Source organism: Antechinus flavipes, chromosome 2 (assembly GCF_016432865.1).
Source record: "Antechinus flavipes isolate AdamAnt ecotype Samford, QLD, Australia chromosome 2, AdamAnt_v2, whole genome shotgun sequence".
Taxonomy (NCBI): domain Eukaryota; kingdom Metazoa; phylum Chordata; class Mammalia; order Dasyuromorphia; family Dasyuridae; genus Antechinus; species Antechinus flavipes.
This window is the reverse complement of record NC_067399.1, coordinates 42,167,902-42,186,582: the sequence shown is the minus strand read 5'-3', so window position 1 is coordinate 42,186,582 and position 18,681 is coordinate 42,167,902. Positions and strand designations below refer to the sequence as shown.

Sequence of the window (18,681 nt, the reverse complement as noted above, 5' to 3'; positions counted from 1 at the left end):
CCTCCTTTGGTCTTTCTCTGAGACTAGACACCCAGCAGTTTTAAAGTCTGTCTTTATTTAGTGTAATCACTAAACATAATGGGACATTCATGATTTTCTCCATTTCCTGAGGATCTCTGTTATTCTCCCGTTGAACCAAAAATCCCCTAAGAGGAAACTGATCAGCTCAGCCAGAGGAGAAATAGAACTGTTTTCTGGAGTGTCTGTTCTCACCCAAAGCAGAAAGATGGCCTGTGTTCTATGTTCTGGTTCTTCCATACTTCTAGCCTCAGTATGGCCTTTCCTCTGCAGGGAATATATTGGGGGGTACCCTTTGTGGGTTTGGTCAAACTTGTGAGGCAGAGAGATGTCCGGGGTGGCGGAAAGGAAACAGGCTGGGCCACCAGCTACCAGTGCCATGAAAGAGATGGTCCGCGTCAAACCTGCCTGGCCTGCAGCAAATCTTAGGCATTTTCAGGCTGATGCTCTCTGGGCCTCAACCACTGAGAGATCCTTCAAAAAGCATGGAAGTTGGACGGACTTGTCCTGCCGGCTACAGTCGAAGCCTCTTAATGTCTTCGCTGCGGAAATCGATGCGCAGGGCCAACACCTGGCGCACCTCAGCGGGGGTCAGGCGCCACGTGAGTGGGCCTGAGTTGGCACCCCAATAATCCAGGATTTCTGTCACCTGCAGTGGAGGGCCAGAGAAGCAAGTCAGCAGGGACAAGGAGCATCCGCACAGACAATCACTGCTGCCACGGGAAGAGTCCCACGGCTCTTGTTCAAGGGGGAGAGGTCTCTGCTGGTTATGGCTCTCCCTAGTGGGATCTGCCCCATGGGATGGCTTGAGTCCCCTCTGTCTCCTGTCTCACTCACCCTTTCCAGATTGAGGATAGTTGCCATCTGAGAAAGCCTAGCAAACTTGTCTCGGATGGTCCAGGTGGTCACTGTGGTGAGGTAAGCGACAAGGGACCTCAGCTCCTTGTCAAACTGCAGGCCACCCAGCTGCAAGAGAGAAAACCCCCCCAGGAGGCCTGGGTCTGCACCTCTGCTCATTTCATCTGAGAAGGGCAGGAGCCATGCAAGGCGCTGGGCTGGGATCCAGCAGGTAGGGCTCCGGGCACAGCCCCACCCTCACGGAAGCCAGCCCAGCAGAGACATAACAGTATTACATCAGGGACGGGCCAGACGTTAGTGGGAGATCCCAGAGGGTCGCTATTCATGAAGCAGAGGACACAATCTGTGGATGATTTGGGTCTGAGCAGCATTTGAGTGGGTAGGAATTAAGCAGGAAAAAAAGGAAAGAGGGCATTCCAGATGTGAGGACCAGGGACAGCAAAGACATGGAAGGAAGCGAGGATGCTTCATGTGAAGGACAAACTGGTCTGGTTTGATAGAAAGCGGAAGGGGCCCAGAAAGGTGAGGTGTCAATGTTAGGCAGAGCACTCTACAGCCAGCAGGAGAAGCAAGCTTCCGCCCCGCGCCCTGGCGAGGGCCCTCCCCTGCAGGCTTGAGGACCCCCTGCCCCAGGTGCCTTACCCTGTTGAAGGTAGATTTCAGAACCACTTTCTCCAATTCAATCGCAATGAGGCTGGTCATGAGGCTGGTGAGGCTATCATAGATGACAGGGGAGAGCCCAGCCTACACACAAGATGAACCCAGCTTAGGGCTGCCCTGCAGGCAGAGGCTGCCCATTGCATGGCACTGGAGGGAACAGCCCCTGATGCTCACCTTGAACTCTGCCATTTGCTGCTCAAGGTTAAGGATGAACTGTTGCACCCACGGATCATTTGCTTCATAGTCATTGAACTCTTCCTGATGTTGGGAGGGAAAACAAAGCTGTTATTTCTGTCTGTTCCAAGGGGAGGCCCACCATTCCCGTGGGGGTCCCCAACATCATTCCCTGCTCCCCTGACTCAACCTGTTGAAAACGAGTTTGGGTTCAAGGCTGATGGAAAGACTGCAACGCTAGTTATTTAACTGAGACACAACTTTTGTCATGTGACTCTTAACTTGGCTCCTGCTCCTACAACTTAGGGAGTTCAGGAACTCCTGGCCATATAACATGCTGGGACCCCAAATACTTGCATTCCTTCCTTATGTGTGCTACAGGACCAAAATTACTGGACTAGGTGCCTGTAAGTCAGGAAAAGGTCAAGAAAAAAACCAAAAGTTTTTTTTTGGTTTTTTAGTAAAAAGGATGAGTCATGGCAATTAAAAGGTTCAATCCATTAAGAATCTAAGAAGCTGCAAAATTCCCTTCAGATATGCCCTCCTAATTAAAACTTCTCTAAGAGCAATCCATATGCAGGGGAGACAAGATGCTTTTTAATGAGTGCTTGGGGATGCGAGAACAAGAGGCAGGCAGAAGCTGTCAGCGATCAAAGCGATTGAGATAGTCCCATGAATGGGTCCAATGCTCTCCAGTCATTGTATCAAATCCTAGTATTTTGTGAAATCCTTTATAATGCTTCAAGCACTACCTAAATGCTGCTATTGTCATTAGCATCACAACTAAGTTTTTGGTACAGAATTACCTCTTCAATGTTGTGGGAGACGGAGAGGAAGATGTTGATCCAAGGCTTCACCTGTGGTTTGATGGCAGTGCTGTTCAGCTCTGTCAGGCCTTCCTGCATGAAGGACAAGGCAGAATGAAATATATCTAACAGAGGATATATCCCCTCCATACCCTCCACAGCCCCTGCCCCATGCTCCTCCTCAGGGACTCTGGGGCATACATGGCTCTCACGTAATGAGTGATGAGTCTGGCATAATGATGAATGGGACCACAAAAAGCTTGTTGGATTTCCAAGCCCATCTGTGCTTTGAGCAGGATTTGATTAAACCCTTTTACAGAAGTCATAGACTTCTGGATGTCTGAAGATGCAAAGCACTTATGACTAAAGGCAAATAGCAAGCCTGATTGAGCTCCTGTTCTGGTTTCTTGTAGGCATTTCTGAGCTTCCTGTTGCCATGTGCCTTCAATACTCTTGGCAAGTTGGAAAAGCCCTGCCCCACAAGAGAATAAGAATGACACACCCTGCAACAAATTAAAATCAATATACAACCTTAATATTAAAGATCTTTCAGTACTACAAAAAAATTGAAAAAGCAGCAAATTATACTTTTCAAAGCTATGAGTGTGAGATGCATTCTTAGCTAAACAATGGACAGAAGTGAGTACAAAAATAGAATAATCTTGATTACAAATTAATGCATCTAGAATAGAAAGGAAATGATCACAATTCTCAAAAGAATTGGGAATTATTAAGAATCATATGAAAGAGCTCAAAAACCACGAATTAAAAAAAAAAAAATGCAAGTCAAAGCAACCCTGAAGTTTCACCTTTCACTCAGCAACTTACCAAAGATGGCAAAAGATAGGAATAGACAATGTTGAAGGGGTTGTGGAAATACAGATACACTAATGCATGGTTAGTAGGCTTGAAAAGTAGTATAACCATTCTGGAAAGTAATCTGGAATTATAAAATTAAAGTGGCTAAAATGGCCATACACTTTTTTGACTCGGAGAATCCCCTGCTAGGCATGTATCTCACAAAGGTCACTGACAAAGAGAAAGGCTGTCCACATACACTAAAATATAGCACTTTTTGTGTTAGCTGTCACTGCAAGCAAAATAGATTCCATAACAACTGAGGAATGGTTAAATGAAATCCTGCAATGCTATAAGAAGCTACAACCCTGATGAATATAGAGAAGCACAGAGGACTTATATGAACTATAGAACTCAACACGTGCAAACTTAACACAATCATTTCAAACTACGTGTCCTGTAGTTCTCTCTAACACACCGTCCAGAACAGAATATATTAAACTTGATACAAAGTAAAATAAAAAGAGCCAATAAAACAAGGTACACAATTGCATAACATAGATGGAAAAGAACCACCACCACAAGAGAATAAAAAATGAGTGTTGTAAAATTATAAAGAACAGTTGTCTGCAAAGAAGAGATATGAGGAGACAGCTCCCATCACTCTTATGCAGAGGTAGGGGACTCCAGAGATGTGAAAGATTCATGTCAGATTTTTTTTTTAATGTATTGACCAGTTTTTGCTAAATTTTTTCATTTCTTCATATTTCTTTCTCTTTTTTAATTCTCTGTTATAAGATATTGTCTCTGGGACAGGGATGTAGAAGGGAATTTAAAGAATATAAAAACAAGATATAAATGCAAATCTATTTTTTAAAAAAGTATTTTGGGGATGCTAGATGGTGAAGTGGATACAGTGCTGGCCCTGAAGTCAGGAGGACCTGAGTTCAAATCCAGCCTCAGAGACTTCAGACTTCCTAGCTATATGACCCTGGGCAAGTCATTTTTAACCCCAATTGCCTCAGCCAAAAAAAAAAAAAAAAACTTATTATTATTATTTTGATACCCTATGGATTGTTTTTACTTAACTTGTTCTCTTTGTTACAAGGATTCATTCTTAGGGTGGGGAATCCAGAAATGTGATATAAAAATAAAAGGAATCGATACTGGGGCCCACATGAGTTCAATGACCATGGTTCCCAGTCAGCCAGGTTAAAAACTGTCAAGTTCCTGAGACAATAAACATTACTATGTGCCAGGCAATGTGTTAAGTGCAAGGGATACAAAAAGGGGTAAAAGGCAGTCCCTGCCCTCCAACAGCCTAGTCTCCTGGGGAATCACCATTCCAACAACTGGGTACAAACAGAAGCTAAGAGAAGGCCCTAGAATTAAGAGGGACCAGGAAAGGCAGATTCAGGAGAAAGGTGAAGGTGAGGTTTTAGGTGGGACTTGAAGCCAGTGGGTAGAGATGAGGAAGGAGAAGTGCAGGCCTGGGTTGGTGTCCTGGCCACCTCCTGCACTTCTCAGCTGGGTGGACGAGGCACCTGAGTTTGAGGGTGTGCTGCTTTCTCAAGGCCGCACCCTTCCATTATGGGGCTGCTTGGGGCACTCACCTGTAGGAGATCACGGAATTTGTTGGATACAGCAGCCAAATCCGAGAGGCAGCTATCGAACTTGGCCTGGGCCTGCTCCCCTCCTATCCCTTGGCTGAACAGCTTGGTACAATCACTCTGGAGGAGAGAAAGAGCCTTCAAGACTACCGAAGGACACATGTAAGTGGAAGGAGTGCCTGACAAACGAGGACAGTGCCCTGCCTCCCCCCTCCCCGCAGTGGCCCTGAAATGGGACTCCAGATTCGGGCGTTTCTCTTCTCCAATCTCCCACTGTGCAATGGGGCTTTTGCTCTCAGCGAGTGAGAGACCAGCGTGGGAGGAGACTGCATTCATGTGCTAAGTGCTCACATGTGTTCCCAGCAAAGTCCTGCTGAAGCAGAGGCGCAGGGGAGCTGCGTGGCAGGCCCACCGTCCCGGCGTACGTGGAGCTGCTCTTACTGCTTGAGAACAGCTCAGATTGATGAAGCATTTTATTCTCGGACGTTCCCAACAACCTTGTGAAACAGGCAGCCTAAGTTTTACGGTCCTTGGTGGCTTGTCTGGGCTCTGAATCCAGAGCCCGGCTGGCTCCCTAGGTGAGGAGTCCCGTCATGTTCCCAGGCCCGTTGTTGTTGGTAAAAGTGAAAGGAACAGGCTTGGAGTTGGTCTAACCTGTGGCTCGATGACCTCTGAAGCCTTTCCTCTGCCAGCACTCCACACCACCAATCTTCTAAAGGCCTTGCAGGAGACTTATTCTCCCGCTCTCACCATTACACTTATCTTCCAATTTCTCCTCTCTTGAGTGGCTCGGAGCTAAATCTGTTACCCTGTTAAATCTGAATTTAGATGATTTCCTGAATGGGTTTATCTTCAAAATACTTTGACAACAGATGGGAAAAGTCAAAAATCCTTAAAGCAGAGCACGATTAGAGGATCTTCTAGATTTCACCAATACATTTAAGGAGGTGCCTCATTTCTTTGGCCACCCCCAACCCCAGTTCTCTCCTGGCCTTCATTCGATCCATCGGCCTGCTCCTTCCCAGTCTCCTTTGCTGTTTCATTATCCAAGTCACAACCACTAACTATAGTTAGATCACTAAGCTTCATCCTGAGACTGTCCATGTCCCCTACAGTGTCACTCGGGGGTGACCTCATTAGCTCACATGAGTTCAAGTGCCATCTCCCTGCAGATGACGACTCCCAGATCTCACATCCAGATCACTCCCACATCACAAACTTCCTTTTGGTCATCCAAGCACAAGTCCAGTAGTTTTCCCCAACTCATTATCGTCCCTCTCTAAGCCCTCTTTTTTTTTTTTTTTAAATAATGGATGATGCAAAGATAATTTTCAATATTCACCTTTGCAAAATCTTGTATTCCAGATTTTTCTCCCCCTTCCTCCTTCCCCATCTCCCTTAGAGAGCAAGTAATCCAATATAGGTTAAACATGTTCAATTCTTCCAAACATTTCCATATTTATCATGCTGACAAGAAAAATCAGATCAAAAAGGGGAAAAAAGAGAAAGAAAAAACAAGCAAACGAGTAAACAACAACAATAACAACAACAAAAAAAGGTGAAAATACTCTGCTGTGCTCCACATTCAGTTCCCAGAGTCCTCTCTCTGGTCTCCCAGCCTTCCTCTTTCCCAAACTTCCTGATTAATGTTGAGGACATCATCACTTTCCTAGGCTGGCAGGTCTGCAGCCTCGGGGTTAACCTTGAATCCTCATCTGTCTCACTCCACCTGTCACTTTTTACCTCACAACATCTCTGGCATCTGCTCCCCACACTCCCTCCCATCCACTTGTTCATCCACCACCTGGTACACCTCTCAGCTGGCCCCCTCCCACTCCTAGCCATTGCACCACCTTCCCCCACACCCCCCATCTGCCACAATAATTTTCCTAAAGCACAGGAGTGAGCACATCAGACATCTACTCAATAAGCTCCAGTGGCAATAAACTCAAATCTTTGGGATAAAATATACATTTCTGTGTATGTGTAAAGCTCTTCACAACCTGGTCCCTTGCCACATCCCCAACCTTTATACACAATTGATCTGGATACACTTCCTTCTCTGTGACTACACTGGCTACCCCTAGGCCAGGAAGGGTCTCCTTCCTCACTCCACATTGTGGAATTCTGGGTTTTGTTCATACTCAAGTAAAGAGCCAGCTCAGTTTCTTTAGCTGTTGGTACAGTCTGCAAATCACCCTGGATTTACTTTCTGGATATTACACACACACACGTGTGTGTGTGTATAAAACAAACAAATATAATAATAATAAACATAATAAATATTATATATTTAATTATATATAATAAACAATAAACACACACACATATACATATATAAATAATCTCTCTCCACTTATGCTGTCTCCCCTGTTAAGACTAAGCAACATTGAGCACACTTTTGTCTCTATCGCCCCACTGGTGGCATTCAGCAGGTGCTTAATAAATGCTTTGTGACTGATTTCAAATCTAGTCCCAAGTCCCCTTGGTCTCAGGGGCACACGCCTGACTTTCATACCAGCACTCAGGCCCCCGACACCCAGATTGCATCACTGGCCCTGGTTTTTCCTGGTCCAGCCGTGTCCTGGGATTATGGGGTAGCCTGCCTTGCATTAGCCTTATGCCAGACACCACTAAGTTTTTCCACTCAGGACTGAGACATGAAGGTCATTCAGGTAATTCTCCTTTACTAATCCCTGACACTTAGTCGGCTAATAAAAATGTTAGCAGCCAGCTTTTTTGAGTTTGGTGAAAAGCGCAGTTTGGCGGGCAGTGCTGGGCTGAAGCACTCTCTGGCTGTATGACCCTGCACAAGTCACAAACTTGTCCTCAGTTTTTTCACCTACAAAATGAAGGGCTGGACTCCATGGTCTACAAGATCCCTTTCAACTCTAAATTTATGATCTGTGATCATCAAGCATTGCCAATAAATAAATGAGTAGTCTCCCTCCCCAGCGTGTCTGGCAGCCTGCCATATGTCAGACAAAGTCCCGGTCCTTACAGTAGGACTGGTTACTGAAAGCTGACAATCCGACATACCTCCAGCGTCGTCTTCAAAGTGGAAATGTTTTCACTGCAGACTTCCACATTATTCAAGGTCACCTGAAATGGGAAAAAAGATGAGTACGGCTGCCTAGGTGTCAGGGCACACAGCTCACCAATTACAAGCGGCAGGACACCTCCCTAATGGGACAAAGTAGAACTTAATGAAGCTAAGAAGGCCCCTCTATTCCCCTCACTGAGAGTGGGTGCTTTGCTGCTAAAAAGATAACACTGTCAGGATGAGTATCTGCCCAGGTCAGGAGGCAAGTTTCGCTCCCACGGCAAGGTCAGCCTGGAGAAGGCCGGACAGGCCCATCTCTGAGGCTGACACTCTCCACATCTCCTTACAAATGGTCTGGGTAAGCCCCGAGATCTGGAAGATCCCCAACTGGGGGTCAGGATTTGTGCTGCTCCATGTATTCACTGGTGCCCCCAAATACAAGGGCCTATATGGGACCCTGGGAGAGACTACAGGATCACCTAGACACCATTCTTGCCCTCCTGAAGCCTGCCACCCAGAAAGAAGACAGGACATGTGCACAATAATTCTCATCATAGTGTCTGCAAGAAGTTCTCATTTTGAAGCTGAGAGTCAAGGGAAGCCCAAATGGAAGTCAGCAGATGATAAAATGATGATAGCAGCACAAAGGAGTCAGGAGAAGGTGATCACTTCTAAGAGAAGATAGCCCAGGGAAGGCTTCACAGAAATGGATACCAGCTGAGCTGCCCCTTTCAAGATGGCTAAAATTATGTTGAATGGAGGGAGAAATCAGGGCCTTCTTGGGAGAGAAAGAACATGCACAAGATACATGGAGAGGACAGTGGTGAGTCCAGAATGATGGGGGTGTGGTCAGGGGAGCAGTAAGATAGAAGCTGGAAATACCCATAGTGCCAGATGGTGGAGGGACTTGAGGTGTCCCTGAAAATTTGTGAATTGTAATGATATGACTAGAGTCGTACTTTAAGAAGATTAATCCAGTGACTGAACGGGATGGATTGGGCCCTGAGAAATAAGGGGAGGGAAAGGGACTGGTGATGGGAAGAGAAGCCGAGGATTACTGACACAGTGCAAGGAAGATCTTTTTGTTCTTGTCAACCATGAAAACCAATGGTGGTGACCTAGGCCTCTGGCACTGCTCCTACTGCATGAATCCCCATGCTTGGTGCAGGGGCACTGGTAGGGATTGGGGGTGGATCACCTTCACTGATCCCGGAGGCTTCAGGGGCTTTGCCCTGGGATCCATCAGCCATGCATCAGGAAGAGCACACTGATAGACAGGCTATGACCTTGTAGGAAACCAAATATTTGGTCAAGATGACTGAAAGAAAATAAGCACAAGATGCTTTCAGGAAGGCCTCTCTGCCAAAGGTAGACTGGTAGAGGGACTACAGACTGGTGCAAACATTTTGGAACAATTTGTCAACAAGTGCCACAAAACTCATCAAAGCTTTTGACCCAGTGATTCCATTGTTTGGAATTTCTAACAACTGGAGAAAAGCTCAATAAACTACAATGTGCTAGTATAACAGAATTCTATGGCGTCATGAAAACAATAAATATGAAACTTTTAAGAAAATATGGATGAAAATCGTTATGAAATGATGCAATAAGAATTGTAGATATAACTGAAACCATATCTTAAAAAGATAAAAAAGAGGAAAACAATGTCAAAAGAATAGATTTTGGACAGGTTTGTCAGGCATACACAAAGCATCTTATTTGCTTGTTAATTATTTTGCTTCTGTCTTATTAAGATCAATTGTTTTGGGTAAGATTTTTCCTCATTTTATTTGTTTATATAATTTTGTTTTTGTTGATAATCATTAAGTTCATAATTTTTTTTAGAAAATCATCCCCTAAAATTATTCAGTTTTCTTAAATGGATGCAGATAATCTGGAAAAAGAATGTGACTAAATTGCCATTTTAAATGCTATTAAAAAAAAAAAAACAACAACAAAATAAATAAATAAATAAATGCTATTAAAAGTTTTTAAAAAACTTGCTATGAAGGAAAAATGCAATTGTTTTCATAAGATACTGACTTCAAAGTTTCTTTTGCAGTGAGAATCCCTGCGAAGGCTTAGCTCATTGGGTTTATCTCTTTGTTCACAATGACTGATATGTCAAGACAATTGGGGGATTTCATCTTGACAGCCAAATGAGACAAGGTGACAAGAGAAATCGAGAGCTGCAGTGGGAGTGAAGACATTTTAAGTATTTTGCTTCAGGATAACTGGAGATCTGTCACTAAGCGTTTAACGCAATAAAACAAATGGTCTCGATCTTCTTCATTTGCTTGTCTTCTGGCTTCTGTCTCATTAAGTCTTTGTGCAAAGATATTAGGGCTCTGCAGCTAAAGCTTAAGCCAGCTTCTGACTATGGATGTTACAAGATATTCTTTCTACATGTAGGAACTTCCAGAAAGGAAACCTATCTGGGACTAATTTCTTTCATGCTAACAGATGGGGAAGCCAGCTTAATATCTACTCACAGAAAAGGGTCCCCTTCCTAGCTTGGGGAGATAAAGGCTAACTAGGGGCTTCCCCGATTAAGAAATGAGGAAGCATCAGCACAGACGTCTATCTCTGTTACAGAGGGAAGTCAGAATCAGAAAAACATGGGTATATAGAGTTAAGACATAAAAGAGAAAACAGCATACTATGTATGACTACAGTAGAGTGAAAACTAGAGACTTGAGTGAAGAATTAGGACTCTGGTTTGACTTTTTTTTTCAGCTGCAGATCAGCTGTTACTTTTTGTAAATCCCTTTCTCCTTCTTGTCAAATGTGGCTAAGATGCCACCTTTGCCACTGAAGGTGCTGTTTTAATAGGACCAAATCTGCAATGGCAGATTGATTGGAAATGAGATCTATAAAAAAGAGTTTGATGTTCAAAGGGATTCAAGAACATATCTACTGTGCCAGGCTCTTCTATCAGAGATCTAGTTGGGTCCTGATTAGTTTCTGGGGACAGAGGCAAAATGAAGACTGTTTACAGGCCCCCATAAAGAGTTCAGAAGGAAGCCTGCAGAGCTCAGAACTGTTGGCAAAGTAAAGGCCCTGCTGTTGTGGTCCAGGTGATCTGAGGACACATTTATGGCCAAGCAAGGCTCTGAGAACCGTGGAGCCACCTGGGGGATGTAGCCTAGGAGCTCATTCTCCAGACAGATGGAAGATTCCTCCATGTCATTTTGCAGGATTTTATAAGAACCGAGTCCTGACTTTCAACCTCTGCCAAGAACATTTCTCTTGCTAAAGGTCCCTTGTCTGCTCTGACCAGAGCCTGGCCACAGCTGAGCTGCAGCTGCACTTTACCTACCAGGAAGGACAGCTTGGCTTCATCTGTGCTCTCAATGCCTTTGGTATCAAACTTGCCCTGCTGCAGGCTGCTGTGCATGATGTTCACAGCACTCGTTACCCCGCGCTGGAAGTCTTGGAAAGTGGTGGCAGGGAAGCCCATCCGCAGCTTGTTACACAGAACCTCCCTAGCAGGCAGAAGAGTACTCCGAGTCAGAGCAGCAGCGAGGGCCCGCAAGCCCCTGCCCAGGCTCTGGGTGTCCCTGCCCACACATCCACGGATGCAGAAGTTTCTGGGGCCACGCTAGGTCTTGGGTGAGCTGGGCTCTTAAATTTCAGAACAAGTACTGATCTATTATGGCTAAGAGAAAAGCAAAGCCCAATCCAAAGCATCAATCAGGGGAAAGGTAACAAAAGGCCTCTCCGGAACAGCTCCCCAGCCACCCAGTCCCAGATGTGGGCCCAGCTTCCCCACTGGCTCCCAGCAGTTGGCCCACCACCAGGGCTATCAGGCTGTGACCATCCAGCAGGGACGCTCTCTGCTTCCCCATGTCCTCTGCCCAGAGCCCATCTCCTGGCTCTGATTCTATTTGTAGGAGTGCTTTAAGTGATGGAAGTCACTTAAAAATAGAAGAGATGGCGAGGATGACCCTTGAAAGAGACTGGCTGGGCTTTTCTCAGTACTTCTTCACTTGCTAGCTACCTTCCTGAAACAATGGTTCTCATAATGGAGGTTTGAAAGAACTCTTCTCCTCTCCCAGTCCCACCTTGAGTACCTTTCTCCCTTTTCCCCCCTAACCAGGCCAGCCCTGACACATCACTGACTTAGAGATAGTAGGACACAGGGCTGCTCATGAGCCATCCACTACCAAGGCAGAGAACGATCAGCAAGGGCTACCTGGCCTTTCTGTGACACTGCAGGACTGAACTGAAGGCATTGGAGAAGGAAGAAAGGGAAGCAGATCACAAATAAACTAAGAACTTAAATCTCAACAAACCCCCCGCCCCCCATCAAAAACGATGGTTCAGGGCTGCCCCCAGTATTCTGACTGACCTAGAGACTTCTTCTCACTTCCCTAGGACAGGAGGCACCCTGCAGCTCCACAAAGTGCGAGAGCCCCTAAGCACTGGGACAGTACCTGAAATCCGATTCCAGCTCTGTGGTGGAGAGGTTGATCATGGCACAGAGGCAGTCGATGCTAGAGCTGGACAAGGCCCGCCCGATACACTTTTTGACGATGTAGAACACGTCATCTACCATGCTGGAAGTCAGCTGGCCCTTCTCATAGGTATCTAGAGCTACTGCCTGCAAGGCAAGAGATCAAGTCAAAGGATTCATAAGGGACCACAGAGCCTGAATACCACTACTTAGGGATGGTCCTGGGGCACCTGACAATGACCCTTCTCCGTGGCTTGTTCAGGATCTTGGGTGCTACGCAGGCCACCTTGGTCTGGCTTTGGGTCACATTTTTCCTTCTCAACTATGATTGCTTTCACATTTATTAATAAACCAAGAAATTAATCATGCTTTCAACTGTAATTGGGGTCTTAGAGCATATTTCAGGGTATTCTACCAACAAACACTAATCAATAGGCATACTTGAGAGGTACTTAATAAAAGTACCTAAATGAACGTGCCTCCTATGTAATAATTCCTACTTTTAAGGACCTTCTCTATCCAGGGAAACAACACGTATGTATGTCTGCACATATATACATGCCTATCTAGATACACCCACGTGAGAGCACTACAGTTGAAGGAATTAGGGAAAATTAGGTAGAAGGAAGTACCTGATCTGCATATTGAAGGAAATGAGGGATTCTGTGAAATGGAAATGAGGAAGTACCGCCTGGGCATGAGGGACAGCTGGTACAAAGGCACCCACGGGATATGGAGTATTGTGTGAGAGGAACAATTCCAGAGTGTGGGAGGGAGTCCTATAGAATGAGTCTGGAAACCAGATTGTAAAGGACTTTAAGAAGCCAAACAGAGGAGTTTCAATTTGATTCTAGAAGTAATGGGAGTTTACTGATTAAGAGACCAATATCATCAGATCAGCACATAAGCAAAGTCATCTGGGTAGCTGTTTGGAGGATAGACTAGAGGGGAAAGGGATTGGAGACAATTCTATTCTAGTTGAACTGGTTGGCCCTTCCCCTCTGGGCCAGTGAGGAGGACTAATGGGGCTCTTCTCCCCTTCTGTCCCTCATGCAGATAATGATCTAGGTGTGATTTAAGCTGACACTTTTCTGCATAGACTATCTGAGATACGTAAAAGATAACTTGATAAAATGAAAAATTTGTGGAGCAAGGGATGATCTGCATTTCCTCACCCAGAATTCCCAGTACCAATGAATGCCTTTCCTAAAAGCTAATTGAAAAAGCATACGTAGGGGATTAGAATGCCAGGGCAAGCTTGCTGCAACATGCTTCCATTGCAGAACCAGAAAACGGTCAGCTGCCCACTAGCTTTCTTTGTCTTGGCTGCTCAGAAAGAGAAGGCTACTCTCTGAAGGCATTGTGGCCTACCTTGTTGACAGTCTCTCGCATGAAATATTCTTCCATGGTGATATAATAGCCAATCAGCTCCTGCATGGTACAGCTTAGGAGGCAGTTGTTAAGGAGTTTGTCCAGACATTTCTGATGCTCTATGGAGATGATCAATAAGGCAGTGACAAAGAAAAATGTGTCTGGGGCTTTGCTATTTAAGAAAGAAAAAGAAAATGCCTCCTCTTCCCAAACTGAAAGCTGATGCAGAGAGCTATGCTGGGAAGTCCTAGGGCCAGGTGGTCTTTCATCAGACTTATATTCAGGCCAAGTGAGGTCCCAAGCTTGCTTTCTGATCCAAATGGTGAGCACTTGGGCTTAGTGAGCTCAAGGTATTCTCTTCCCAGTTAGCTTGCTTATAAAACTTGAGAAAGAATGGTACATGGAGACTAGAAAGGACAGACTCCCTACACAATGCAGCCCAATGGTGGGAAATGAAAGATTCAAGAGTCATAGGGAGAGAAAGGGGGGAACAGGATCAATCACTTTTCTAGGGTAAGCAGAACAGCTGTACTACTTTCTAACACTTCAAATCAGAAGAAACCATAAAGGTCTCTAGAAAAAAGAAGACATTTGAGACTGCATCCTTCATTTTCAAAGAGGACCAATGACATTATTGGGGATGTCTTGACTTGTGCATGAACTGGATTGAGATGAGGCAGAGTTGTACAAACTCATCAGCCATACTCCCTCCCAGAGTTGTCAAAGTTCATGGCAGGATGAAAATCAGGAAGACAGCTGATAGCCCAGGAAGCAGTGGATGACCTTGGGCCTTACATATTTGATGACTGAGCAAGCTCTGAGTGCTCCCCAGAGCCTGCGTCAGCCGCCTTCCTGGCCACTGGAACAAACTATTCTCATTCATCCGCTCCACCAAGGGAAGTTTTCACAAGCTTGAGGTATACACCTCCTAACTCACCAAAGGGCTTGAGGGATAATCCTCAACCTGGGTAAGCCCATCTGCCAAGACAACTTTCCCAGGGTGAGATCCCTGCAGGTGCTACAGCTTCTTGGGGCCACAGCAAGAATGGGGTGACAAGCCCTCCCACCAGAGATGCCAGACCTCCCGGGCCTCCAAAGTAAGAGAACCACTGATGATGAGACTGGGGACACAGCCAAAGACTATGCATGCTAGGTGGAAACAACAGAAACAAACAGGTCCCTTTTCTGCTCTGATTCTGGAAGGCACCAGGACCACAATGATCCTGCCAATGACCCCTCCCCTAGAAAACACAGGGGCTGGATCAGAGCACTCCTACTTCCCCCTTCACCTCCTATCTCCTCTCATCCAGGACTTCTTCCTCAGAGCTTTCTGCCCAGGCCAGCCCAGCTTGTTCCCCTCTTAGCCACCTCAGGGGCTCTTACCTTGCTTCACTTCTTCTGAGGCCATGGAGTCGCCCACCTCGAAATCAGAACTGATCCTTTTTTTTAGAAAGCGCAGGTACAGCTCACTGCGTGCATTCATCAGGGTAACCTCAGTCAGAATAGGATCCAGTTCCCTAAGAAGCAGCAGGAAATGTTATAGCAGCAGGACACCCAACAGAAAAGAGAGAGCACTCCCTCCCCCATGGAGCCCGAGCACTAGAGTCAGCCGGACAGCCGCCACCTTAAGCTCCAGGATCAGTCTGCAGAGTTCCTCAGCCCCCCCAGTATACTAAGATCCCAACAGAAGACTGAATAGAACTGACAAGTTGTCTTTACTTAAGTCATGGAGACAAAAAAATGCTCTCAAGTGTGGCTGCCTTAAAATCATCTAGCTCTGGCTTCTCTGGTCCCATATTTTACAGCAGGAGACTGTAGCCATGTCAGTTCTTCCCGTTTCCCATTGTTTCTTCAGATGCTCCCTATGACCCTGGGGGGAGAGGAGGAAGGAAGGACATAGCTAGGCCAGGAGGGACCAAGGGGCCAAGTGACTTAAGAGTTGATCAGTGGCAGAGTCAGGGTCAAGGAGAGCTCGGGTCTCCCGACTCAGAACCACCAGGTTTCATCTGCAGAGCCTTCTGTTCCATAACTTAGCTCCCTTCTAGAAGGCTTCTTAGGGAGCATCTCGGCCTTTAGGATGAACCACAGATGCACAGCTAAAAAGGGGACCATGATTAGATAGGACTATGCTGACTGGGCAAATGTCTTTCACCCATTTTTGGAAAAGCAGAGTTTTTTTTTTTTTTTTAAATAGCTTTTTATTTACAAATTATATGTATGGGTAATTTTACAGCATTGACAATTGCCAAACCTTTTGTTCCAATTTTTTCCCTCCTTCCCCCCACCCATCCCCCAGATGGCAGGTTGACCAATACATGTTACATATGTTAAAGTATAAATTAAATACAAAAAAAGTATACATGTCCAAACCGTTATTTTGCTGTACAAAAAGAATTGGACTCTGAAATAGTGTACAATTAGCCTGTGAAGGAAATAAAAAATGCAGGCGGGTAAAAATATAGGGATTGGGAACTCTATGTAATGGTTCTCAGTCATCTCCCAGAGTTCTTTCACTGAGTGTAGCTGGTTCAGTTCATTACTGAAGAGCAGAGCTTTTTATGGTATGCCTATATTTTCTACATACCTCTTTTCAGGAAGACATGGAACTTGAAACTCTATTTTGTGTTGTACAAGAGGATCTACATATTAACTTGGAAAATGACCTATTGACATTTTTCTTTAGCATTCTACTGTAATATTTTTTATTTTGTTCACTATTTCCCAATTATTTTTTTAATCTGGGGCCTCTAGGAGTCTGAAGGCTTCTAGCACAATGGATGGAAGCTACCTTTGAAGCAAGAAAGATAGGGCTCAGGTTCTGCCTCTGATACAAATGCATGTGACCATTAGCAGCTCCCTTAACCTGCATAGGGTCATTGTCTTATTAATTACCAAATGCCTTCTCTCATATTCACCTCTCTAAGATCGTAATATGCAAATGAGTGGCTGGTCTACATTAGGGGAAGTTGTCATCACACCAGGAGATTCCTGTACTGAAGACATCTAAGGTCTGGGCCAGTTCCCCTCCCTTCCCAAACCCCCTCACAACCACTGAGTTGTTACCTGGGCAAGACTGCTAAATCTCTAAAGGTTTTTGGTTCTTCCCTTGTAACAATCTGATACAAGGGAATCTGATAATCTGTAAATGGTTGAATCTGATAATCTTTAAAGCCCCTTCTACTTCAGGATCCTGATTCTAAATCACAAGGCAGCAGGGGAATCCCTTCTTTTTTATGTAATATGAAAAACCCGTTTCCCACAACCATTCCTCTACTCTTCCAGTACCTTTCACAGGGTTCCTAGGTCCCATCTTTAAGGGATAGTGAATCAGAGTGTCAGAAAACTGAGAAATTTCCCATCTGCTACATGCAAATAATCCCTGACATCTCATAACCTTTTTTGTTCCAATTGCAATTTTGCAAGCAGAAAAAAGTTCCCCTCATACTGATAAAAGTGATTTTTCATGAAAAGAAAAATAAAGTATGGCAAATGTTTTTTCTATAAAAATGTATGTCCATATAAATAAAAACCAAAGACACATGGGATAGTCTCAAAAATCATATCTCAATAGCAAGAGACATATATTATATTTGGAGAAAGACACAGAGAAATATTATGGTGCTTACCTTCACTGTGCATAAAATAACAATGCTAAGAATAAAAATCACTTCTAAAAGATGGGTTTGAAAAAATAATTTCACATTGTCCTGGGAAAGGTTTTGCATTTTCCTATTGCCTAACGCAGTTCCTATGGACTAAAGATGGGAAGGTTCATTACCTTGGTTCAATTTTCTCCGCTGCAGAACTCCTCATCATGCTATTCTGGACAAGCTGGAACTATAACCACAAGGAGAAAGATGAGGACATCACTAGCAATTCCCACCAGCCTACCCTGTAATAGGCTTGTGTATCATGATAATCTCTGGGTACACCCTGGCTGCCTACCTAGTTCTCTCTTTCTCTAATGACCAACTAGTTAACTAATCGTGGCACTTTGAGATGCCCACAAATTCTCAGATTAATCTTATGCTCAAAATAAAACAGATGAACCAGAAACTGATTTGTGAGTAGTGAATTCCAAGGTCTAGGAAGTCTTCCCTCCAAGTACACTGACACCCAATTCTGAAATAAATGGCATTATTTCTATGATCTTCCTTTTCATTCAATCACATTCACTCCCAAATGAGACTGTTTCAATAGAATTTATGCTAAAAATCCATAGCATCTGTACAGTGTCTGTACACACCAGAGCTCATTGCAAGGACTTATGAGGCCCTGGTGAGGTAGGCTGGGCTGGGCTGGGTCCCCATCTGACAGATGAGGAAGCTGAGGAGGGGTCAGCTGACTTTTCCAAGCTCATACAGTAGTAAAGTGGAGCCAGGTCTAGGTGGGGTTCTAGGCTTTCTAGACTCCAGCAAGGCCACATCAATGCCTGAATACTTTTCATGTCTTTCCTTCTCAGACCTCAGCTAGGGCCCAACATTCTTTCAGACAAACAGATGCAGAACTTTGACTCTTAAAGAGTTGCACAGAGAGGCAGGTCTCTTCCCCTGACCCTCCCCTTCCCACTACCATTAATTCTGTATCTGCCCCAGGCTGGAGTGGAGGGAGAGGGGGAAGCCACTCCTGTGGTACAGCGAGCTTGGCATCTGCTGCCCTCTTGCCCTTTACCTGGCGGTGATAGTCCCTCTGCTTGATGAACTTGTCCACCACCTTCTCCACCTGCCGGTCACACTCCAGCTGCAGGTGTTTGATCAGGGTGTAGAGGCGGCCTGGCCCATAATAGGTCTCCACAATAGGCTGGTGGGTCTCAACGATTCGGGCAATCCCTGCATGAGAGAAAATGAGAGACTGAATTTCTATCACCCCCCAAAAAACCCATCTTCC

At 45.1% G+C, this 18,681-nt stretch overlaps 2 protein-coding genes across 4 annotated transcripts in view; one reads left to right on the top strand and one right to left on the bottom strand.

Moving 5' to 3' along the window:
* FCSK (fucose kinase) overlaps positions 1-4,921 on the top strand; it is a 35,702-nt gene extending 30,781 nt beyond the window's left edge. The window contains exon 25 of the transcript XR_007950246.1: positions 2,930-4,921. The gene's annotated coding sequence lies outside the window, so the exon portion shown is untranslated. The remainder of the gene's footprint in view (positions 1-2,929) is intronic.
* Positions 35-18,681, bottom strand: part of COG4 (component of oligomeric golgi complex 4) — a 31,646-nt gene continuing 12,999 nt past the window's right edge. For all 3 annotated transcript variants that reach the window (XM_051974625.1, XM_051974623.1, XM_051974624.1), the window contains exons 7-19: positions 18,466-18,623; positions 17,573-17,631; positions 15,178-15,311; positions 13,795-13,913; positions 12,404-12,570; positions 11,287-11,452; positions 7,964-8,026; positions 4,928-5,044; positions 2,517-2,609; positions 1,711-1,794; positions 1,519-1,620; positions 856-984; positions 35-667 (exon numbers count right to left, since the gene is read on the bottom strand). In XM_051974625.1, coding sequence (XP_051830585.1) covers positions 533-667; positions 856-984; positions 1,519-1,620; positions 1,711-1,794; positions 2,517-2,609; positions 4,928-5,044; positions 7,964-8,026; positions 11,287-11,452; positions 12,404-12,570; positions 13,795-13,913; positions 15,178-15,311; positions 17,573-17,631; positions 18,466-18,623 — 1,526 coding nt within the window. In that variant the 3' untranslated portion in view covers positions 35-532. The remainder of the gene's footprint in view (positions 668-855; positions 985-1,518; positions 1,621-1,710; positions 1,795-2,516; positions 2,610-4,927; positions 5,045-7,963; positions 8,027-11,286; positions 11,453-12,403; positions 12,571-13,794; positions 13,914-15,177; positions 15,312-17,572; positions 17,632-18,465; positions 18,624-18,681) is intronic.